At 38.8% G+C, this 25810-nt stretch overlaps 1 protein-coding gene across 2 annotated transcripts in view; it reads right to left on the minus strand.

Annotated features, from left to right (window-relative positions):
- JAKMIP2 (janus kinase and microtubule interacting protein 2) overlaps nucleotides 1-25810 on the minus strand; it is a 171562-nt gene that overhangs the window by 36881 nt on the left and 108871 nt on the right. For both annotated transcript variants that reach the window (XM_058543491.1, XM_058543498.1), the window contains exons 3-11: nucleotides 17528-18025; nucleotides 13787-13996; nucleotides 11840-11938; nucleotides 8050-8196; nucleotides 7242-7382; nucleotides 5025-5081; nucleotides 3981-4100; nucleotides 2917-3045; nucleotides 406-489 (exon numbers count right to left, since the gene is read on the minus strand). In XM_058543491.1, the coding sequence (XP_058399474.1) occupies nucleotides 406-489; nucleotides 2917-3045; nucleotides 3981-4100; nucleotides 5025-5081; nucleotides 7242-7382; nucleotides 8050-8196; nucleotides 11840-11938; nucleotides 13787-13996; nucleotides 17528-18025 (1485 nt within the window). The remainder of the gene's footprint in view (nucleotides 1-405; nucleotides 490-2916; nucleotides 3046-3980; nucleotides 4101-5024; nucleotides 5082-7241; nucleotides 7383-8049; nucleotides 8197-11839; nucleotides 11939-13786; nucleotides 13997-17527; nucleotides 18026-25810) is intronic.

The raw sequence follows: 25810 nt of genomic DNA on the forward strand, positions 1-25810 counted from the left end.
GTGACCACACAGGCAAAAAGTGAAAAGGGTCAGAATGCACACAGGCTAGATACATATGGATGGAAAACATTAAAATGCAGAACCATAAATGTAGCATAGAGGCAAAGAATGCAGCTTGGGGGGGGGGTCTTTGTCTTAGCAGTTTATGACCACTCTAGGCTGTTTGTAAGGCCTCCTCTTCCTCTGGCATTCTCTCTCTTGCCCAACCTCATTCGCTGGGTTCACACTCTGGCCAGAAAAACACCAGGGACAGAAACACAGAGTTGAACATTCTGACACAGTTTGAGAAAGGTCACTGTGGAGAGCCAAGCCGTGTCCTGGATGCGGCCCATGCAAAGAGTGATCTAGAGGAAGGTCAGGTTGAATTGTCTGCATCTGCAGAAGTGATAGTAACCAAATGCCTACCTGCCCTTTCTGAGCCAGAGTCGCTTCCAGATCTTCAATCTTGGCTTTATACCTTAGCACCTCTGCTTGGAGCTGTTCTTGAGCCTAGTGAAATCAAAATCCAGAACTCAATAAGCAAAATGATAATTCAATATTTTTCTTCCCCCCATAATCCTTGATTAGAACTCAACAAATGAGAAAAACAAAAGAAAAATTTTCTATGATCAGAGAATCTTTAAAAACTATTTTTATGATCTAAATTCTTGCTTAAGACTTTTAGTGGCTCCTATCAGGTTAAAATCCAAACTCTTTAGCTTGGGATTTGAGAACTCCCATCATATTTCCAATCTTTTCCCACTACTCATCAACACAGAATCCATCCCTAACCTGCTAGTGAGCTCCTTGTTTCCTAAATATGTCTTGTACCTCTCCACTTCTCTCTTTATTTGAACAAGTTCCCCTTCTGGAAAGTCTTCTCCCATTTTGCCTCTCCAAAATCTTTCCATTCTTTTGAGGCAACTTTGTGCCACATATCTAAATCTAAGTCCAAACCTATGTATGTATGTATGTATGATCTATTGTGTGTTTTGCGTGTGTGTGTGTGTGTGTATCAGCAGTTTTGAACACTGATCTTGTATGGAGCAACCTTGCTCCACTTAGTTTAGCAATTTGTTTTTAGATTCTCTTGTATTCTCCTCTATACACGATCCCATTTTTTGTAAAAAATTAGTTTTTTTAGTTTTCTGCCAATACACATATTTTTTTCTTGTCTTATGATCTGAATAGGTTCTTTGGTACAAAGTTGAATTAAATAGGCAATAGTAGGTATCCTTTTCTTATTCTTCACTGTGAGGAGAATATTTCTTTAGACTACTAAATATTGTATTTGCCCTCATCAGGTTAAAAAATTCCAAGCTTAATTTTGCTATGAATTATTTTAAATTTGAATGGGTGTTGAGTATAATCTATTTTTTCTTGTATCGAAATGATTATATCTTTTGTTTTCATTGATACTCTTTCATCTATATTATCTATTTGTGCATTTCTGCTTTGTTTGAATTTACTCTATAGCCCTTTTTCTAATATCTTGTTAGGTTTGTTTTAGACTCTTTTGCTCAGAATGGTAAGCGTTTTTGACTTTAATGGCCAGAGATAATGCTACACCTTTATTTAGATGGGAGAGTGAGATGAGAGAAAGAGAACTGGTTTCTACATCATCACCTCTCCAAAAAACAAGGCATATGTTATTATTTTAATTGACCAATCTTATGTTGGTAAGAATGCTTAGTAAATACTGATAATGAAAACCACAACTATTACAGTATTAAGGCATAAACATGAAGGCACACACATATATCCTTTCTAGTGACTGCTTTCTTGTCTATTTCAAATCAAAAACAATGGTTTTTAAAAAAAATATGTTTACTCACTTATGTATATGTGCATGTATGTGTGTATGCTACCATTTAAAAATACATAACTAGAATATCTATCCTTTCCCACTAAACAAGTAACAGGAGTTCCTACAACACTCCTCAGCAGACTGTGGAGCCTTTAAATGAGAAGCAGGATAGAATCACTGGCTGGTCACACTCTTTCTTGCCCCATGTAAACTACTCTGTGAGGCAGCTACGGCCTGGTGGGTATGACTCTGAACTCAGAAGGACTAGGTTCACATCCTGGCTTTAAGCTACCTAAGCTACATATTCAGGTTTTCACGTAACTAAGCTACATTTAACTCCTACTAAGCTATTATTTTCTCTCCTGTAAAAAGGAGATAATAATAGTGCCTAACTCATAGGGTTGTTTTAGGATTACATGAGATAATGTATGTAAAGTGCTCGGCACAATGCCTGGAATACAGCAAGCACTCAATAACTGTTAAGTATTAATAGTGTGTGTGTTTCTTTCTTTTTTTGAAATAAAATAGGCTTATGAGAGGCAGTTGTGACATAATGGAAAGAACATTTGACCAGTAAGATTTGAGTTGGAATTCCAGTTTTCTATTTATTAGCTATGTGATCTTGGGCAATTCAATCAACCTCTCTGAGCCTCAAATTCCTCTTTTATAAAACACCTACCTTAAGGAGCCGTCATAAAGATTAAATGAGATATTGTCAGTGAAAATTCTTGGTAAGCTCCCAATGTAATGCCGTGCACTTATTAACTAAGAAAAGAAACTGGCTAACTATCGCTTTTGACAGATAAAAGTGTTTTTTTCTAAGCAAGAATTCATTAAAAATGGATTATCAAAATTCAATATTGTCTAGCTTTGAAAATGTTAAGTTTTCAAACAGCAAGAATGAGAACTATATACTCAACTATCTTTAAAAGAAAAAAGCATCCATCTAAGCTAGTTCTAATGTCTTCAAATCCAAGGTTTACTGACATAAAAGATAAAACAGCTCAGAAGCTGTAGTGGAGAGAAGGGTACAGGGAAAGTTATCCTATTGATATTTTTATGTTCATGATACTTTTATGCCACGACTGCTGTAAGCCAATTCAGAGCATCCTTCCCAGGTACACACTAACCTTGGCTTCTCTTTCAGCATCAATGATGCCTCCAGCCTGCTCCTGCAGGAGGGCATATGCTCTCTGGAGGGCCTGGTATTCTTTTGTTAATTGTCGAAATCGTAGCTCAGATTCTTCAGCTGCTAAACTCTTGAGGTTAAAAAAAAAAGCCAAAAAATAATCATGTTATGTTCAGGTCCTGTATTCAATGCGAAATATTAACATTTGTCCACTTTTTAAAGAGAAGTTAAAGGTTTGTTTGATTTTGGATTCTATGTGATTTTACTCTTAATTCTAAAGTATGTGTATGGACACAAATACTGTAATATTTTCAAGATGGACACTGTAGAAATACTTAAGTATTTTAATAAAAGAAGCATTTGTTTATTTATACATTTCCGATTATTACCTATTTGGGCTTGGATTACAGTCAATTTTGGATACAAATGAGAAGAACTTATACCTAGATTTGGATCCAAATTTAAGGAAATGATATTCACAGTTTTAGTCTCACATCTTTTCAATACATTCATATCCAACAACTTCTTCCCCAGATAAATAATAAAAACATAGTTTTATAGCTTCAGGTCTCAAACTTCAGAGCATAATACCACCACCAGAGAGTTTTGTGAAAAATGTAGATTTGGGGTTCCACACCCAAGATCCTGAGTCAGGAGTTGTGTGGTAGAGTCCAAGAATTTTCATTGTTACTGAACCCTACCTAGATGATTCTGATGAAGGTGGTCTACAGAGCACATTTTGCTGTCTTAGACTGCATCTAAAAGCTTTTTCTTCTAAGCTTGTTCCTTAGTTCACATCTTTCCCAGATAAAGAATGTGGGAGAGTAACTTCTATTTTGAAAGAAGTCTTCAAGTTACAGAGCTGAACTTTAGAGAAGTTTCTAAGGCTACATGACATAGGGGAAGCTATTTTCTAAGAGGTAACAAAGTCAAGCATGGTCTCAAAATTGTGAAATCATTTTGTGCTGTTCATAAAGGAGACAAAAAGTGAAATACTTTTCCTCCCCCTTAAAGGAAAGATTTGGTGACAATATCACAAAAGACTAGAGAAGCGGGCAAGCTTACTTCATCCAAGTCATCGTCAGGAGTAGCTGGTGTTCGGTCTGTTCTAAATGAGGCCATGGATGATGTCTCTGAATCCATGGAGTCCTCATCATAGCCAATAAATGGGTCCAAAACAGGCCTCTAATGGAGGGAAAGTACATATTTACTGATAACAACTAAAAGTGGGGGAAGTTGACATACTAGTAAAGCACTGTCAACTGGCAGACATGCAAATGAATATAGAAGACATGGATCCTTTAATGCTTCTTTGATGAAATAAAAATATTGAGCATGCACACAATAATTCCAGTAAATATTTGTCCCATATTATTACACTTCTGATGTTTTTGCAGAAGATTCATTAATATTTGGCTCTGTTCATAGAAACACTGGAGCCTCTTTTATATTACATTTTATACCATGACCAGTTCATGTGATATACTCTTTCCAGTATTTAAAATATAATCAAGAGACTCTGAAAGTCTAGGCATCTATGTGAAGGAGATTATCAAATATTGTCTTATCACATCTAATTCCATATTCAAATCAAATGATGTGCTGGCTAAAAACAAAAATCAAACAAACAGACAAATTAAATAACAAAACTTTGTAGACTATAAGAGACTACGCAGATATTGGTAGATTGGGAGTATCATTATCAATAATATTGTCCAAGTGAATAATGAAAATATATTAATTAATTATAGGGTGGATATGAGATGCTAATGTTATTCAATGGGAGACATCAAATTATATGTATCTCTTGCACATTCTTGGAATGTGACTCTCCAATTTGTCAGATAACCCTTTCTACGTCAAACCTAGTGGCTTCTTCATTCAGAGAAAGTCATATTAAAGCAAACCCTTTTAGGTTAAAATCCACAACACAATCCTTTTTGGGCTTCTGAGAACTGTCAAGAGAAGAGATTTTCTTCTAGCAAATAAAGTCTATGGTTTGCTGCAGTTCAGGAACATCTAATTTATCACATTTTTGCAGGAAGATTTCTTGGCAAGCCTCACTTCTCTGTTTGTGGCAAAAGCCTGATAACCTAGTTTTGTCATTACCTTAATTGGCTTGGAACTTCTTCTATGCTTTCTCCTACGGATGAGCTTTTCTCGGTCCTGGAAAACAGATGAAGGACTTTTCAGATCTTGAGTTGGTACGTATTTCTCTATAGGTTATTATTATTATTATTATTTTTGCAAAGACAAAGTTGTTTTTCCCCTGAGGCATTACAATTTCTATTTCAAATAAGATTATGTTTTGTAAATTTTGGCAACTTTTGGGTTTCATAATTAAATCTTTTCAAAGTAAGAATATTCTATAATTTTCCTGATAATCTACATGGATCTGAGAGCCTCACAATCAAGTACACTGTGTTCCTAATCAGAATCCTTTGTTTTACACTTGAAGATCAAGGAGCTCTGAAAATAGTTACTCAGATTCTCTCAAAGCAAAGTCTTCGGTTTCCTCAGACGCTTAATTACTTTAAATTTAAGTGTTGAAAAAATATCACTTTAAAATAAAGTAAAACCTTATTCTTTTCATTTAATCACTTGAAAGGCATAGAAAGTTATCTTTTGACTATTCTTAGATCCTTGTTCTCACCGGCAGTCTCTGAAGATGGGAACAGAGTATCTACTTGGTTGGAATCATCTAGTGGTTTTTTTGTGTGTGTGTGGGGGGGTTCCCAATGGAATTTTCTGGGAAACTCAAAGAATTTCTAGAAATAATGATCCAATTCTTTATTTATTTTTGTTGTGAATGGAGATATCCTGGGAATTTCATGTTCATCCGCTAAGTACTCCATGTATTTACTGTACAAATTCAAAGGTAGATGGAATAAGTGACACTTACGTCTCTGCGAGTCTGGTTGACATGCCTAAACATGTCAAAATTCTATAAGAAACTTTCATCTTAAACTCAGGGTAATCAAAGCCAAGCAAATTCCTGGACTACTGAATCTGTGAGATTTATGAATTATTAAGGATACGGAAGTGAAATAAGGTGCACTGCGCTTCAGAAGGCCGTGTTTAAGAAAGAATCTGGTTTAAGCCAGTGGTGTTTACCTTTTTGATTTCTCATTTTTTTATAAGTAAAAATATTTTGATCATGCGACCTTAATCTATCTAAAACTTTAAAAATTTATACTTAGATTACCCTCCTAATATAGTATATGTATTATAACATATACTCAACATAGAAAATTTAAAAAGAACCATAAACAATTATGAACAGAAGTTATAATCTTTTCTTCCCTCAATGGCAGTAAATCATCTTGCTCACCCTACTCTGGAGACTATTGCCTAAAACTCCCCATCACTAGTTCTTCAACTCTCTAGGCCCTGTCTTGGTCCTGAAGTGAGAGCGACCAGAGATGTCATTCACAGAATAAAGACAGAAAGGAAAAGAGGAAACCCAAAGGCATCGAAAGGTCTTAGGCCACCCTTGTTGGTAACACAGACCTCAGCCAAATGCAAATGGGAGTAATAACTGCTCGACCTACTTCAGCAGGTACTGAAGTCATGGTCAGAAGATCTGGACTGGAATTTCAGCTCTGTCATGTAATTATGATGTCGCTGTTCACTCAACAAATATTTGTTAAACTATATGCTAGACACTGAATTAGGTGTTGGGAAATAAAAGGCATATGGTTTTGTTACTGTAGGCAAAATATTTAATCTCTGAACCTCCGAATTTTGATACTGGAAGGCAATTATAAGATATACCCATACTACGTACCTACTCACATAATGCATTGGAAAGTTCTTCTGTTTTTTGTAAGGAAGATCAGCCCTGAGCTAACATCTGATCCCAATCTTTCTCTTTTTTTTTGATGAGGAAGACTCGCCCTGAGCTAACATCCATGCCCATCTTCCTCCACCTTATATGGGACGCCGCCACAGCATGGCTTGACAAGCAGTGCATTGGTGCGCGCCCGGGATCCGAACCTGAGAACCCTGGCCTGCCAAAGCAGAGTGTGCCCACTTAACCACTTGTGCCACCGGGCTGGCCCCTTGAAAGTTCTTTTAATGTGCTTTGCAGCTATTATTTGTGTTACCAAATTAGTTAACAAAGGATTATAATTGACAAGGTATAAAATAGTTTAATAATATAAAGTATTTTTGGAATAGAGTCTCTGGAACCAATTTACATACCGAACATACGAACTTGGATCTTTGGGGCTAATCCAAAATTATTAAGTGCTTCCAGGGTATTTTGATTTCTTGGCTACTTGTTTTGGGGAACAGCTTAGAGTTTATAGATTGATCAAGACCTACCCTTGTGAGCTCATCGATAATGTTCTGTTGCTCAATGACCTGAAGTTTTAGAAACTCTGTCTCTTGTTCTTCATTAGCTTGATCGAGGTCATTCAGAGATTTTAATTTCTTCAAGGGTGGATGGGACGTTATCTTTTCTCTCTGCATTGGAACCGAAGAAAGCACAGGTAGAGACTTTAAAAATCCCAAACTTTAGTGGTTAACGTAAAACATTTGTAGAACCTTTATGCAGCTCCAGCTAAATTTGAAAATTGCCCACCTTCAATACACACATCAACCAGAACCCTCAAGTACACTGTATCTGCTGTAATAAGTCGAAAGCATTGGGAATGTCTGAAGCTCTCTATAGCTGTACCGGAAGTCTATTAAAGAGTGCATTAGCCTATCACTCGTCCATACATAATACAAATGATGGCATCTATTCCCCAACTACTATGCACAATCTGAGAAGATGAGTAGTACCCACTGTACAGTTCTGTAAAGAGCATGTTAGTGAAATTCTTGGAAGGAGGTTTCTGTGCTTGAGGAGCTATGTTGAAACTTTGCTTCTCTATTTTGGAGCTTTTGGAGAGTGTGCAGTTCCTGGAAGCACTCCTACCATTCTGCAAATTTAGAAACACCATAAAATTTAGAGCCAGCAACCTTCTCTTGCTTTCTTCCTTCAAGTCTCCTTGCTTACATAAGGGAAAGTCTAAACCTTCGTAAATAGCATTGTATTTTAAAAATAAACTGGGAAAGCACAATAAGTCAGGTCACTGGGGTAACATAAAGAAGGGAGCTGCGGCTTTGCAGAGCCTGTGATACGCACCATTTCTGAATTTTCCTTGGTCACAGCTTTCAATTTCTCTTCCATGCGCTGCAAAGACGCCATCAGTTCATCGTTTCTCTTGGCGAGGCACTTGTTCCTTTCCAGGAGAGGTTTACATTGTTTTTCAGTTTCCCGCACGCGTTTTAACTGGAAAGACATAAGTTACAATTCGTCTCTCGTGTTTGAGGGGATGTGGGGGGAGAGGGAGTAAATCGGTAGGGGTGAAGCCCCATCTGGGATCACCTTCGTCTGCTTCACTATGTGTCTCAGGACTGACCACTGACATTTCAATCCTGCATTTAACAGGCTGCTTTGTTTTCAGTTTCCTCTAACGGCTTTTCATCATAGTCTTTAAAACCCTATGTCAGTCTATTACCTTATAGGTGGCGCTGCTGAGATTCTGCTTTTGGAAATGCTCAGGAAAAGTGACTGCACTCCTTGCTCCCTCTTGACTCCTCCAGCCGTTATCCCACTATGCTCAGCCCCAATCCCACCCTGCTCATACCTCTCCCTGGGCCTAGAATGACCCCTCATTGGCTCAGAGAGATAAAGCAGCTCACCCGAATCACACAGTCACTCAGCCAATGCAACCAAGACCCAAATCCAAGTCTGATGGTCACCAAAGCACGTTCTTTCCATCAGAGATCTTGCTAAGTCTCCTCACACTAAGGCTGTTTATTTTTAGGAAAGTTATATTGAGAAAAAAATAAAATCATACTTTCAAAACTCTGTTGACACTTGTGTTTAACGACATTTAATTCTCAGGCCGGCCCCGTGGCTTAGCCGTTAAGTGCGCGTGCTCCGCTACGGGCGGCCCAGGGTTCGGAGCCTGGGTGCGCACCGACACACCGCTTCTCTGGCCATGCTGAGGCCGCGTCCCACATACAGCAACTAGAAGGACGTGCAGCTATGATGTACAGCTATCTACTGGGGCTTTGGGGGAAAAAAAGGAGGAGGATTGGCAATAGATGTTAGCTCAGAGCCGGTCTTCCTCAGCAAAAAGAGGGGGATTAGCATGGATGTTAGCTCAGGGCTGATCTTCCTCACAAAAAAAATAAATAAAATAAAAAAAAAATAAAAATTAAAAAATTTAAAAAAAAAGACCATTTAATTCTCACCAAACCTAGGAAAAGTATGATTGTACTGTTACCCACCTATAATTAAGAGTGACCATACTCTGGTTTGCCCAATTAGGCTAAGGCAGCGTTTCTTAACCTCTGTACTCCGAACACTTGGGGTCAGATATTTTTTGTTGTGAGGAGCTGTCCTGTGCACTGTAGGACGTTTAGCAGCATCTCTGGCCTCTGTCCACTAGTTGCCAGTACCACCCTCCCAGTTATGACAACCAAAAATGTCTCCAGATACTGCCAAAATTGCCTTGAGTTGAGAATCACTGGTCTAAGTTTATGAATGCTGTCTTGGGGTAATTGTTAATAGTTCCCCCTTTTACTCTCAAAACTCTCCTATTTGGATGACATATTTTATGGGCACTCTATACATAATGGATTTCCATGTTAAAGTTCTCATGATTAGTTAATTCATTTCATACTAATGATTCTGAATGTGAGTATGTATATGGGATGGGGTACCAAAGCAAGGAAAGTGGACGGGCATACCAGAAATATCTGAAAAGATTGTTTAAAGTACTTACTCCTGTTTTTGAGACTCTAACATTTTGGGAAGTGCTGAGGTGTGAGACATAGCTCTCTATGAATATTTGAAAAAGCTTCCCTTGTGATTCTAAAACGGTATTCTCCAACTCTATCCTAACTGCCATTTGAAAGCTCACATTTTATATCAAAGACAAAAACTGAATTTATTTTTCATAAATAATCTCACTTCATTTTCAGTTTTGAGCTTCAGTACCTGAAGCATTAATATTAAACACTGAGTACATACAAAGACAAATAAACTATTCCACTAAGTTCACTATTTTTAACTTTGTCATTTTTCTGCAGGTCAATGACAAGGGTTTTAAATATTTAAATTTACTTAGTACATGCTATTTCTAGAAAATGCAGATAAACACAAAGAAAAGGAAATATCTGTAATTCTACCATACCATACATACATCAATAACCACTGTCCCATAGTACCCAACAGAATGTTCCTTTAAAAAGATATACTTGAAATACAATAAAGGTTGAAAGTAAATACACATATTCATGAAACACTAAAAGAAAAGGAATGTGATATAGTTCAACTAATATCAAAGACTTTAAGTCGAGAAGTATTACCAGAAATAAAAAAAATTCATAATGATGAAGACATACAACAAATCGTAATTTATATGTACCTAGTAACATATATAAAGCAAAACTGACAGAACTAAGAAGAGAAATGGACAAATCTGTTGGGAGAACAGCAAACAAAAATATCAGTAAAGATATAGAAGATTTTAAACAAGACAATTAATAAACTTGACTCAAAATGCATCTAATAATTGCAGAGTATACCTTCTTTTCACGTGAACATGAAACATTCCTAAAATTGACCATATGCTGGAGTCACAAAACAAATCTGAAATTTTAAAGGAGTGAAATAATACAAAGTATGTTCTCTGACTATAGTGGAAGTAAGGTAGAAATCAATAACAAAAAGATAACTCAAAAACCTCCAAATGTTTGGAAATTAAGCCATACATTGCCAAGTGACCCATGGGTCAAAGAAGAAATTATATAATATTAGAAAAGATTTTGAATTAAATAGAAATACATTATGACATAAAAAACTTTTAGGATGAAGCTAAAGCCATGCTTAGAGAGACATTTATGACTTAAAATGCACATATTTAAAAAAAGAAAAGGCTGAAAATAACTTCTTTATATGATTATTAAGAATGTAAAATATAAGACACAGAGCATATTTTACATATAAATGTCCAAAAATGATGTAAAAAATTCCTAATATTAATAAGAAAATAAAAGCAGCACAAAACAAAATGGGCAAAAGACAAAGAGTAAATCACTCAGGATACTGAAAAAGCCAATATATACTTGAAAAATTATGCAACCTTATTATTTAGAAGGAAAAGAAAAATTAAATTCCTACAATAAGAATATACCTCCCACCCACCAAAAAGACTAAAATGATCAATGATCTTTGCATGTTGGCAAAGATATGGAGAAACTGCAACTCGTATGCGTTGTTGTTGAGAATGTAATTGTCATAACAACTGTGGAAAACTGGCAATAGCCACAGAAGGTGACTACATGCATACTCTGTGATCCGGTAACTCTGCTTCTTGGTATGTTCCCACCCGAAATGAGCACATTTTCTCACCAAAGACATGTAGCAGCACCATTAACAGCTTAAAACTGTTAAGAAACAACAAAAATGTCCATAACAATAGAAGAATAATTATACTGTGGTGTATTATTGAATATGATAGAGTAAGAAAGTGAATGAATTCTACATGCCACACAAGGGATGACTCTCACAAATGTAATGCTGAGCAAAAAAGCCAGACACAAAAGAGTGATTATCGTATGATCTCATTCACAACACATTTTAAAAATGGCAATAGATATCTGTAGTGATAGAATTCAGTACAGTGGTTAACTTTAGAAGGATGGTGATTGGGAGAAGTCACAACAAGGGGAGGTTCTGAGATGCTGGTAATCTTCCACTTATTCATCTGGGTGGTGGTTATATGGGTGCATCACTCTGGGCATGTTTATTAGGCTGTACTTTTATTACTCTGAATTTTTATTATATTAAACATCATATATACTTCTACAAAAAAATGCTTAACAAAAAAATAAAACAAAAAATTCTGATTAGAACTCACCAATTCATTTCGTTCATCTCCAAGCAAGGTATTCCTGTCTTCTAATTTTCTTATAGTAGCATTCAATTCAGCTATTCTCTTTTGATTTCTTCGCAAATCCTACACATGAAAATTAAAATGGGTATTTCTTCAATTACACCTTTTCGCAAAGTTTTGGGATACCACTCATAAAAGTGATAGGCTCAGTTGCTTTCATCTGGCTTGAGGTGAGAGTAAAATGTTCTCTTATTCGGAGAGGAGTAAATATTTACCCTCTACTAACCCCCACTATTCACCACTTGGGTTTAAGACCAAGCCTGGTTGAAACTGCAAATGAATTCCATGTGGCAGATGCTCCTTGGAGCCCTGACTCCTGGCAGCGGGAGGGGTAGATGGTTGGATCAGCTTTTCAGCTCTGTGAGCTGTGAGACCAAGGTCATGTTGTGATTACATGAGGCTCAAGGAGCATTCCTGCTGTCACGGCTGCACATTGCTTCCCACAGCTTAGACAGATGTCCTGCTACTACACTTAGCCAAAGAGAGGATAGAGTAGGAGGTAGGGACGGGCTTTGTAAATTCCTGCTTACTCCTGAAGAAAAAGGTCAGAGTGAGAAGATTGGTGCATTGCCTTCATGTATAAAAAGCAGTAGATTACAGGATAGCCTTTGCTGGTATATTTTGCCCGGAGCAACTGGCTTTCCCACTGGCATAATTGTCATGGATCACTTTACACACAGCAGTCATGGATTAAGTCTACGCTCTAGAGTCCATCGGACCATTATACACTTGCAATTCCATTACCATCTTACATTTTGATAGTGCTGTACTGTTGACAAGGCAGTTTCATACACATTATATCCCTAGATTAACAATATCCTAGAGGATTCAGCAGAACAGGTAAGATCCAAGGAGGTCATAACTCGTTCAAGGTCTTGTGGCTACTATCAATAGATCAATAACTAATATGGATTGAATGCTAACTGTGTGGCAAACCCTGTGCTCAGCATTTTACATATTATCTTTTCTAAACCTGAGACCAGCCTTATGGAGTACCACTATTGCTTCAATTTTACAGATGAGGAAACTCTGAGCAATGAACTGATTTACCTAAGATCACACAGGAAATGGCAGATCCAGGATTTGGACTAAAGGGTCTGAATCTAGAGCCCATTTCTTGACAATTTTGCTACACTGCAGGTAAGTGTCAGCAACAGACCTAAAACTAACATCTGCTAAACCCTAGTTCAGTACTCCTTCCACCACCTACTGGGATATATATATATATATCCTGAAGATCAATTCATAAATTATTCATTACTCTGTCCTAAGCACTATTTTGGAGCCTATCTCTGTTCCTAAATAATACATTTTCATCTTTTTAGCAGCTAAATAATTTGAAAGGTATAAGATATGAAAGTCAACTGTATATAAGCTGATTTCTATCACAGCACTTCTGAAAATAATTTCTCATATAAAATAGTGAAAATCAAGGGAAATAAATGGCAAGTTCAATCAGACTGAAGTTTTCAGATGATGACTGTAAATGGCTTAGTCTTTTATACAGTTATACATTTTGACTCCTGTACATGATAACCATCTTTACCAATTTCCAACTCAATTGTTCACACAAGGGAAAATTACCAGTCTTGGCAAGAGGCAAAGTATTTTCATCTAATTTATGATTCTTATAATAGGCTGAAGTTTGGATAGATATCATGGGGCTAGAAAAATTCTATGAAGGATTTAAAAAGATCTGTAACTCTCTTGTGATCTGCTAATGCAGTGCAGACCACTTTGTCATCTAGGAGTTTAGAAAATCCTGTTCCCAAGACACTAGCTGTTTTTATAGTAGGAAGTAGAATTGATTTCTTTGTAGTAAACAGGAGAAGAGCTTAAGTGAAAAGTAAAACTTGGGAGCTAAATAAAAGATGACTCCCGTGTTCCTAACTTCAACTTGAACAGACTTACGGGGCTGCTGCAGTGCTCAGAGCCATCTCCCGCTCTTCCTGGAATTTCCCGTTTCGGACTGCTCATGTTACACTCAGCCTCCTTGACCAGAAAGAGTTGTTCATCCAAAGCGTCCTTCTGCAGTTGGAGTTTCTGTACATAGCCGGTTTGGGTCTCCAGTTCCTTTTCCAGGGAAAAGATGATCCTGTCCTTGGCTTTGATTTCATCCATCTGAATTAAATGACACCCAGGACATTTTATTTAACAATGCTGCAAAGAAATGCATTTTTACAATGGTATGAGTTTACCTTCTTTCTGCTGATTGATATAGAAAGAAAATCATGAATATGACAAAAAACATTGAATTCATGAATCAGACAAGGCCACACTGTGTAATGAAGGGCTATCGCAGGCTAATTAGGTGTCAGGAGAGTAATTTTTTCCTCTCTAGTATATCTTGGGTTGACGCTTTGTTTCAATTTGTTTGAGATGATCTGGGTTGGTTGGATAGGAGAGGAAAGGTTAACTTTAAAATGGGTCATTAGTGTTAATAAAGACAGATATTAAATATTCCACTACAACGTTCCCCAGGACAATTTTTGATGTTACTTCCTGTTTGGGGAAAATGGCCTTTGAGTTCAGTTTAAATAGAAGGAGCCACTATGAATAGGTCATTTGCAACTGAAGAAGCTTCAGACCTTCCAGTAGCCTAGGCACTGCCCAAGGCCAGTGTGTTGCATTCAGGTGGTGAAGTTGGAGTGAGGTCCTTCCATGGTTCGTGTCATGTGGCTCTTTCCATTCCGATTCATATTTCAGAGTAGCCAGTTCTTACAACCATTTTACGTTAGTCAGAAAATCATGGTTGGGACAAGAACAGGAATAGAAAATATCTGGTAACATCAGCCACTATTTCCCCTCCTACATCTGTAGGAAAAATTTATTGACCCCAACACTCATTTCTGTTAAGCCTGGACATGGACTCGGAAATATTTCTCAACTAGAGGCCATAAGCATTTGATATCGATTGATCAGAGTTCCATTGGACTGAAAAGTTTTTTGCCATCCCTGGATGAGGGCTAGTGATGTGAATGTCTGTAAATAATTTTTGAAGAGAGTATAGCCATCGGGTGAAACCTTTCTTCTCATTTCATTATATTCTATGAGAATATTCAAGATGGAGAGAGGGTAGAGACATTTTATACAAACAATATTATACTGCTCTCCTCTTTATAAAAATGTCTCCTTATATAGAACAAATCAGTTTGCATAAATCTTTTTTTGCTGTGTTCCTTAGACCAAAAAATATATATATTTGGGACAGAAATTGTGTTTCTTTACACAGTCACATTTTTCCACATATAAATATCTGTGAGCTACTGTCTCCAAGTCACATAATTAAATTTTAGATGAATTTTGGGAGGGCATTGGGCTAAATTCTGCATGGTCCTGTGATATCTGAAACTTGGTGAGTAAGCAAACACTGTCCTGTTAATTTGGGAATAAAAGCATTGTCTTTTGTTTCTATCTCCTTTTGAAGACTTGAGGTCCAGTGTTGTTCTTAACTGAGTAGCACACTCATGCAATAGACCTATCCTTTCTGGTGTGATTTACGATTTAGCACAGCTCCAGATCTGCATGCTCCTAGCTGATCCTGATATACCCTGCCTAACTGACCTTGCTGGGAAATCATTCCATTACTCCCCACACAATCACCCTCATTATCACCATCATCATAACTGAAATTTCTTTATCTTTACTATACTCAAGGCACTATGCTCAGAGATTTACATACCTTATCTCATTTTATAACAATCCTATTATGTAGGTTCCGCTATCACCATTTTACACATGATGACTGAGGACCCAAAAGGTTAAAAACTTGGTCATAGTCTTATGGTTAATAATGGTGAAGCCTGACTTTAAATTTACTCTTCTGACTCTAGAGCCCATTCTATTAAGCACTGTGCTATACCTACTCCAAGATTATCCATATACTTCCAGCAATTTCCAAAGCAGTTTTTGGTAGAATATCCAGTAGAGAAGTCTTTATTGCGAGTGGTTATAAGCATGGATTCTGGTTTTGGAATACTGAAAATCTTTCAAAGTTCTAGTTCTTAGATGGGAAGGGGTACATATCAGAATTCCCTGGGGAAATTTTGTAGACACAATGGCTCCCATTTCTCTCCCTTCTAGTTCCAAAAATGGAGTTGGGTGTGGGGGTAGTACCCGGATAAGAAGGAAAAAATGAAGACAAGTGCATCTATATTATTGAAGAAGTTTCCCATGTTATTCTATTTGCACCAAATTTTTGAACCACTCTTCAGGTGGCTTAGATTTTACATTGTTATTAGGAGGGACTTCAAGTCTACGTCAGCAATGTGCCAGTGAAAGGAAGTCATGGAAAAAATTACAGATCAACAAGTAGATACACTCGTATTTTACATGGCAAACCATCAACAAACAAAAATATTTAACGTAAAGCTTCCTTTTCACTTACCTACCTGCTGACTCCAGAGTTCATGGTCCTGACTGTTTCTCATCAGCCATTGTCATTTCAAAAACCAAAGGCAGGGCAGAAACCAACGTTTCTGCACTGTGTTTGGTCTTCATTGCCAACCAGTGCAACAGAATGAATGGCAGATAAAGAATTAGGGAAGCGTGGCAAAGGCAACCTCTTACAGTCACACTGTATTGCAGTACAAAGAAATTTACACATTTAGCTTTTTAAAATGTTTATGGTAACCACTTTTTACTTAGAATTGAAATTCTAGAGATATCATCCAAGGAATATAATTAAAATTCTTAGAAAATAATTGCTTAGAATAGGCAGAAATGAGGGAAAGTGTAGTTTTTCCTAAGAAAATATTTTTAGGGAAGCATAAAGCACACTCTAACAGGCGATGGTTAATTTGATAAGATATAACTAAAATATAACTAATGCTAAACATTCTGAGTATATATGCAGTTTCTTCTAAAAGAAATGGACAAAGTTATTCTAGGACATTACAGCTTTCACACAGTAATTATATTTGTTTTATTTTTAAGCATAGTGAGAGACTGATGTGGCTTTCGGTCATACACACTAAAAAGAAAGACCTGACTCCATAGGGGTCGAGGTAAATCTTCAAAATTGGTAATAGCAAACAAGCTACCTAGGAATGACATCCAATTTAAAAATTATAATGGCCTTGTTTATTTGAGGAAAAAAGATCTATGTAAAAAATTACTAAGGATTTTATATCTGTATTTATTGCTCTCAGACATAGTTCCTGGAAAGAAGACTGGTGAATCACTCAGGATGTTCCCAGCAGCTGCCCTTTTCAGACATCTTGAAAGCCAAAGTAATTCTCCCTACCCCTGGAAAACCCAACAACATTTTATAAATGGAAAGTCCATGAAAACATGCTGATTTTGGAAGAGTGCATAATTCAGAATATTTTTATAGACATTCAAGAAAACAGGAGTCATTGAGTACATACTCTCCATATGGATGGGGATGGAAGAATCCAGTTTTTATGAGAAAGGTGATTCTAAAATCTTTTATATTTTACAATTCCAGTTTGGGCCTGGGCATATCTGTTTTATTTATCTACCTACCTACCTATCTACCTATCAACTTGTGTTTTGGACAGAGTACTAGACAAAAGGTGGGCACTGTGTATAATCCACTCACAAGAAACACCTGAGAAAGCAAACCCTAGGGCGCTCTGAAACCTGGAAAGAGAATGGGTCTGCACGGGTTCACTGCACTGGATTACTAACCAGCCTCCGAATATCCCGCTCCGACTCCCACTTGATCTTCGAGATGGCTTCCTGGTGGGACTGATGCTCACTCCGAAGGTCCCCAGCCTTGATTTTATCCGCCTGGATCATATTGCTTAGAGCCTCATCCACCTGCTTCTTGGCAGTTTTCAGGTCCGTAATTTCCTGTAAGAGCTTAAGGCGCTCTGCATCAAACAGTTTTCGGGCCTCCTCCCGGGCCTCGATGGTGAGCGCTGTCCTTACTTTATCACTGCTGCCGTCGCGGAGAGCACACAGAGCTGACTTGAGCCTCTGGATCTCCCCGTCCCGCACCTTCCCTGTCCTTGACATTTCTTGCTCGTGCTGCTTGATGAGATTCTCCCTCACGGCCTGCAGCTCCTTCATCTTCTCCTCATGGAGCTTGGTTTTCAGCTCTGTCACCAGAACCGTGTGCTTGCGCTGCTCCAGCTCACGAATCCTCTTCGCCTCTTGAGTCTTCTCTCTTTCAAGCTTAGACACCTAAAGGCAGAGAGGCGAAAAGATGAAAACAGATAAGCCTCAAAGGAAAGGTGTGCTCCTAGGCAGGATCTGCAACGCAGGCTCCTGTGATCTCTTAAATCCTCATCTCTTCAAATTCCAGGCCACTGTGCTCTGAGGGAAGGGAACTACTGGCTTTAAAGCCAAGAATACAGTGTGTAAAAGGAGGAAATACCTAAGGACGCTTATATTACTTTGTTCAGACAAATATTGGATTTCCCGGGGCCTTACTATTCAATGTGTGGTCCGCAGACAAGCAGCACAGGCATTGCCCAGAAGCTTGTCGGAAATGCAGACTCCGGGGCTCCATCCCAGATCTATGAATCCAAACAAGCATTTTTACAAATCCCCAGGTGATTGGTTAAAATTAGGAAACAGTGCTATAATGGTTTTCACCTTGGTGAGGATGAGTTCAGAACAGATCATCTGGAGAGCTTTATAAGCTACACATCTCTAGCTGGGTCAAAACCGGTAAATGTGAGTGTCTCAGGACAGCTTGTAGTTCAATATTATGATCAGACCAATAAATTGGTGCCTAAAGTAATATTATAAAATATTTTCCATTTGTTTTCGGTGAGGAAGATTGTCCCTAAGCTAACATTCATTGCCAATCTTCCTCTTTTTGCTTGAAGGAGATTGTCCCTGAGCTAACATCTGTGCCAAGCTTCCCCGATTTTGTATGTGGGACACCGCCACAGCATGGCTTGATGAGCAGTGTGTACGTCTGTGCCTGGGATCAGAACCTGCGAACCCCAGGACGCCGAAGTGGAGCGTGCAAATTCAACCACTACACCTCTGGGCCGGTCCCTTTTCTTCCTTTTTTTTTGGAAGAGAAGATGCTGCTGATAAGGGGAAAGTGAAGAAGGAAACAGTTGACACACCCTCAACCTCACCTTTTCTTACTATGGCAACTGGGTTCCATCTCCAAATTTTATACATACACAACAGCAGCCAAAAACCCAGCAGTCCATTGGGCCCTCTCTCTGTTAAAGGAGTTCAGTGGCTGTTATTTCTGCGTGCTCGACGGATGTCTCTTTGCATCCTTCTCTACTCCCACTCCTCTCCTTCTCTTGCTCCCCTCCAAGCCAACACTCCAAGTAGCTTAATAAAGAATTCCTTCTAACCCTCTTTACCTTTCAGGTATTTTGGTTATAAAAAAATCTTCCGTGTTTTGTGACATTTCCAATGATAATATAGGTATCCTTATAGATTAGCAATAGCACCACCTTAATTTGGTTGAGTCTGCTTCTGATTCAGTAGATCAAGGTGGAGTCCTGGCATTTGCAGCTTAAAAAAGCCTCTTAGCTCCTGTTCTCTCGTCCTCCTCCCCCACCTCATCTCTGCTGCCTGCCTTTGTTTCTCATTGTCTCTGTTATGTGCAAGAGCGCGCACGCGCGCACACACACACAGAGAGTAACCTGGAAAAAGGAAAGAATTGGGCAGCCCCAGGAGTAATATCTAGTTGAGTGGTATTAAGTCTCTGACGTATGTAAAATTGGAAGGTTTTGTAAAATAATCGTTAAGAGCTTTTCCAGCTGAAAAATGTTAAGATTCAAACTCCTTATTGAAACTATTGTAATTATAATACAAAGTGTCTGAGATTTTACTTACCTTAACAGTTTACCTACCTTTAGCTAGAACAGGATTTTTTAAGTCCACTTGGCATGTTACGAATATTTTATTTTAAAGGCACAGCAATTATTCCTATGCCGGTTATTCTAAAAGAACTCAGGCACGAGGATGCTTGGTGAAATAAGCAGCCAGGCATACTCAAATGACCGTCCTCTGATCTTGCTTCCAGCTTAGGCCAAGGACCTTTTCCAGATGCCTGTTATCTCATGTGCTCTAGAGCTGTGCTGTCTAATACAGTGGTCTTAGAATATACTGAGCACTTGGGATATTGTCTGAATTGCGAGTTGCTTTAAGTGTAAAACACCAGATTTCAAAGACTTAGTGCGAGGTAAAGAATGTAAAATATCTCATTAATAATTTTTATATTGATCACATGTTAAAATTATAATATTTTGGATAAATTAAGTTAAATAAAGTATATTATTAAAACTAATTTTGTTTCTTTTTACGTTTTAAAATTATGGTTACAAAAGATTTAAAAATCACATATATGGCTTGCATTTGTGGTTTGTATTATATTTCTCTTGGACAGCATTGCTCTAGAGTTCTTGGAGGTTCATTCAATGAACCTAGCTTTCCCCACACGGCTGGTGACATTCTCTTAGTAAAGCCCAGTTCTGATCTGATTTATGTGGCTGCTCAAAAATTACCCAGGGCGCCTTTATGCCGTGGAATACAATCCCAACACCTCAGCTTGGCCTTTTAGGCTCTCAGAAGGTTTGGTTGGACTTCCAGCTCCCATTTCTACTCCTCACTCTGCCTCTCCTCACCTCTCCCCTGCTCCAGGCATTCCAATCACTTTGTGACTATGTCATTTCTCTCAAATTATGAACACTAATCTTTTGTGTGTAGACTAGAGAGGAGAGGAATGAAAAAAGGGGAAAAAATGTGAAAATACAGGTATATGGAAAAGATATCCCAGCCTGCAGACAAAAACAAATACAAACAAACCCCGGCCTTCTTTCCATCACTTAAATGAGTTCATAGAACCCAAAGAAAATTCAGAGGTATGAATTACATTTGGCACTTTTTATGTCCGCTTATTTTGGTTGTCATGGAAATTGGCATTTTTTGCAGGATTTCTAGGTATGACTTTTTTTTTTAAAGCTTGGGAGAAGTTTTTCACTATGAAGGTGATATAAAGGATGTAACTTACCTTTGGAGGGAAAAAAGAACCAATAAAAATTCTGTAATAAAATCATTTTCTGAAACTTGCAGCTCAGATTGCACCACTAAGGAAATCGAATTTAATATCTTAATATAAGTCACGAGACTTAAGTATACAAAAAGATGAAGAACTATTCCTGAGTAACAATGAAAAATATGAAGAGGATAATACTTTGAAATGGAAAAAAATTATTTAGGAGAAGAAAGCATCAATTTTGATTAGTGGAAACATTTTGTGGAGCAACATTTCAGCTGGATCACATAATAGTTAGCATTCATTGAGGGCTTACTATGAGTCAGCACCTTTCTAAAGGCATTACACACATCAGTACACTTAACCTCCTTGGGAGCAACATGATGTAGGTAGTATTTGTTTCATCCGAACTTCAGATGAGAAAAGTGAGGAATGGTCTCTACATCAGCGGAATGTAAAGAAAGAGCCCTGAGTGGGCCAGGAGCCAGGTCTGGGTCAGATCCCAGATCTTGTTGGCTCTGAAACCTTGGCCAAGTGGGGCTTCATTTCTCCAGCCTCAGTTTTCTCATGTATAAACTAGAATTGGTTATATTCTCATATGGTTGTTGTGAGGACTGACTTAGATAATGTATAAAAAATCCTTAGAAAAGCCTGGAACACATGGGAGATTAATAATTATTAATACATGGTAGATATAACAATATTAACGAAAATTAATATTGTATATATTAATATTATATCATGCAATGCTATATTAATACCACCAACAACCTAAATCTAAGCACCCATATTATCATGATAGGACTAACATTACTATTATTACATTATCAAGACCATAATAGCTATTTTCCTAGCAGAAAGAGGTGTTCAAAGATAAAATTGGGTTTCCTCTGGATGTCTGGAGTTCGCTGGCATTGGTGGCATCTAATCTTAACTTGGAAGTCACTTGGATTATGTGTACGCAGCAGGAGTGGGGTGTGGGGTGGGACAGGGCAAGGAGGTGAGCACAGAACAGAGGCTTTGAATGACACAGCTCCCAAATCCCTTCTACCCCGGAGGTTTTATGAAAGAAAAAAAAAAATCACTAGGAAAATTTAATCCTACTGAGAAAGCTTATGCTATGACAGAAGGAAGGAAATTCAGGACGACCCCACATAAACCTCACATTGTAGTTTCCTCTGCTGTCCTGATTCTAGTGTGGCCTTTGAAAATGCCAGCGTAAATTCTGCCAAGATAAGGCTGGTGACGCTGAGCTTTAATGTGACCTTAGAAATCCAGGATTAAAAATTGGACAGCCCCATCAAAGGTAAGGAGGGTTGAGAGGTTATCAAGACAAGACAGGCTAACATAGCTTTGGTTTGGATTATCCACATGGGATGTTCTAGGAGCTCTAAACTCTCAGCAGGCGGCAGGGATTTTCATGGGCACGAAGTCACTCTGAAACAGGAGATGTTAAGGAGAAGAAAGCTGCCACTAAAAGAAGGTCGCTTATAAGGGAAATTTTATACAACTTGAGGAAGCACAAAGGCTTCTATTTTGTCATTTCTTGCTTTTAGCCACTTAACGCTTCCTGAAAACAAAACTTAAGGTGCAGAAATCAAGAAATACCATGTGCCAAATTCGGGTCCTGAACCTGACAGCTCTGGAGCAGTCACTTAAGGATAGAGAAGGTCGGCTAATTTTCTGAGAGTGCTCTAGAGGCAAGAGAGCGCAGTGGAATAAGACATTCAGCATTACCTTGATCATCACCTTATACAATTTTGGCTCCTCCACTCGCTGTGTCACTGGGAGCAAATGAGTTAACCGGTTAGAACTCATTTTCTTTTTCAGCGAAGTCAGAATAATAATGGTGCCCTGCCCTTGTCCCAGGCTCTCTGTGAGGACTGTGAAAGCACTTTGCAGTCTGAGGTCTGTTCCAACGGTGGACACTCCTGTCTGGGACTGACTCTTCCCAAATCCTATAACCCAGGCCCACAGCCCCACTGCCTCTACCCTTGGAGCCCTGTTCTCCACTCCTGTGCCTTCATCCCCTCTGTCACTGTGCCCGTGGGGCTCATGGTAGCTGTAGGCTGCCTGTGACGGAGAGTTCAAAGCCCTGGGGAATCAGGTGGGTGGGTGTCCCATCTCCCAGAGATCCCTGGTGTGCTCACACACCTTGTGCAGTGGATTACAGCCTCACGGCGTCCACCAAAGAGACAGAGGCAAACACCGCAGCTTAACGGCTCAGAGTGCTGGTCCAAGAAAAAGGCAGACCTGGGTGGAAATCTTTTCTCCACCCGAGCCTGGAGTTTCCCACCTAAATAAATACCATAATGGTACTTATGCCATGGGGTTATTAATGGGGTGAAAAGCTTTAAAAAGAGATCATGAAAATTCTTTAAACAAGTAGTATTGAGCACCTCCCACATGCCAGGCAGCATTCTCAGCACTGGGATACCTCACATGGGAACACCTTAAGCAGACATGGTCTCTTACCCTTAGGAAGCTTACAATTTATTGGGGTGGGGGCAGCAGGCAATAAACAAGCAAATAAACAAATGAGATGCCTTCAGACAGCAGAGAGTTCTAGGATAAACATATAACAGGGTGACGGGGTAGAGTAGCTGGAAGGAGCGGAACAGCGTCATCTAGACTAGGTCTCAGGGGAGGTCTGACACCAGAAGGACCCTGAGAACTATCTCAGCGTAGGGGAAGCTAGAGCAGAGAGTTGCCTTTCCTGACTAATCCCTACTGTTCTGGAAGGATCTTAGCTCTTCTATCTTGTCCACAATCTGTTCATTTTATAGAGGAGAAAACGCAGGCCCAGAAATGACAAAGTCCTACAGCACAAAGGCCCCACTTAGCGTGCTTTCCTTTCCACCACAGGGTCTTCACAGTTCCATCCTCTTGGCCCTTATGCCTGGAGTTAGTTCAAAATAACCTACTTATCTACACGTTCATTCCTATCAGTGCTTGGCAAATCTTCTAGATAATTTCTATTCACTAGAAGTTGACTGTGTCTAATACTTTGTTTCATTTCCCTGCAGTAGAAATGCAGGCATCTATGGGAGAAGGATATGGGTATGTCCCCACCCCCTCTCCTACTTCGTTTCTCCATTTGAAATTTGCATAATAGTGGAAAGACAAGTTCTGTGATTCTCTCTTCCTCTGCCTAAGGTTTCCAGTTTTTTCCAGATCTTCACAGTTTTTAAGAGTGTAGGCTTTGCAAGACATGGAAATAACCTAAGTTTCCATCAATGGATGAGTGGAAAAAGAAAATGTGGTACGTACACACAAACACACACACACACACACACACACACACAGACACACACGTACACAGAGGAATATTATTCAGCCATAAAAAAGAAGGCGATCCTGCCATTTGTGACAACATAGATGAAACTTGAGGGAATTATGCTAAGTGAAATAAGTTAGACAGAGAGAGACAAATACTGTATGACCTCACTTATACATGGAATCTAAAAAAACTGAACTTGTAGATACAGATAACAGATTGGTGGCTGCCAGAGGCAGGGGGTAGGGTGTGGGGGACATGGGTGAAGGTGGTCAACAGGTATAAACTTCCAGTTATAAGATGAATAAGTCACAGGTATGTAATGTACAACATGGTGACTGTAGTTAATAACACCGTACTGTATATTTGAAAGTTGGAAGATCATAGATCTTAAAAGTTTCCATCGCGGCCGGCCCGGTGGCATAGCGGTTTAAGTGCATGTGCTTTGCTGCGGCAGCCCGGGGTTCAAATCCTGGACACACACCGACGCATCGCTTGTCAAGCCATGCTGTGGTGGCGTCCCATATAAAGTGGAGGAAGATGGGCACGGATGTTAGCCCAGGGCCAGTTTTCCTCAGCAAAAAGAGGAGGATTGGCGACAGATGTTAGCTCAGGGCTGATCTTCTTCACACACACACAAAAAAAGTTCTCATCAGAAGAAAAATATTTGTAACTATGTGAGGCGATGGATGTTAACTAAGCTTAACTGTGGTAATTGTTTCGCAATTTATACACATATCAAATCATTATGTTGTATACCTTTAATACAGTGTTGTATGTCAACTAAATCTCAGTAAAACCGGAAAAAACATGTAAAAAAAGAGCACAGATTTTGGAGGAGAGGAGAAGTGAAGAACCAACTTTGCCACCTACTAGCATGTAACTGTGGGTGAATTACTTTACCTTACCAAGCCTCCGTTTCCTCATCCGTCAAATAGGAATAATAACAACGCCCACCTCAGAGGGTGGTAGTGAAGATGAAATGAGATAACTGAATTAACACACTTCACATGCTTGCACACAACTAACTGCTCAAAACTAACATGTAGACATACACCCTTATAAAGCAGACACTACTATTATCCCATTTGACGGATGAGGAAAAGAAGACCCAGAGTGTTTCATAATCTGTTCAGGGTCACTCAGCTGCCAAGTGAAAGGGCTGGAATTACGTCAGAAGGAAATGCATTTATTACAGTGTGTGACAGAGAGTAAACATTCAAGAAAGCGTAACTATTTACATTATCAGCCCAAAGCATTTATAACTCTGCTCTACACTCAATGCGCTCTGTAAAAGTCAAGGGATGATTTGTCTTTCTGGAAAAAGGAGTAATGCCCTGTCGCCCCAAAGTTTTCCACTCTCTTTAACTTAGTCCATTTCCCAGTAGCTAAATTGTCATTTTATCATCAAAGCTTTGGAGCCAAACTGAGAGTGTGAATTCACATCTTGGCATTGTTCATATTCTCTCTCTTAAAGCCTGGGCCTTTGGAAACACAATCATATTTATTTTAATAGAACTGCTTTATGACTTGTTTGCCCTTTAAATTCCCTTTGCTCTTTGGGGAAGGCTGCTGACAGGCGGGGGGGCCTTGCTTTGGTCCCTGTGCTGGGATTGTAATTAACTGCCACAGAGAGGGAGACGGGGACAGCCAGCAGAGAGAAGGATAGAGGCAGTGCTTTTATTTCAGGCTGGCTTCCAGTCTCTCATCAGAGAAA

The sequence above is a fragment of the Diceros bicornis genome, chromosome 1, assembly GCF_020826845.1.
Source record: "Diceros bicornis minor isolate mBicDic1 chromosome 1, mDicBic1.mat.cur, whole genome shotgun sequence".
In the NCBI taxonomy this organism is placed as follows: domain Eukaryota; kingdom Metazoa; phylum Chordata; class Mammalia; order Perissodactyla; family Rhinocerotidae; genus Diceros; species Diceros bicornis.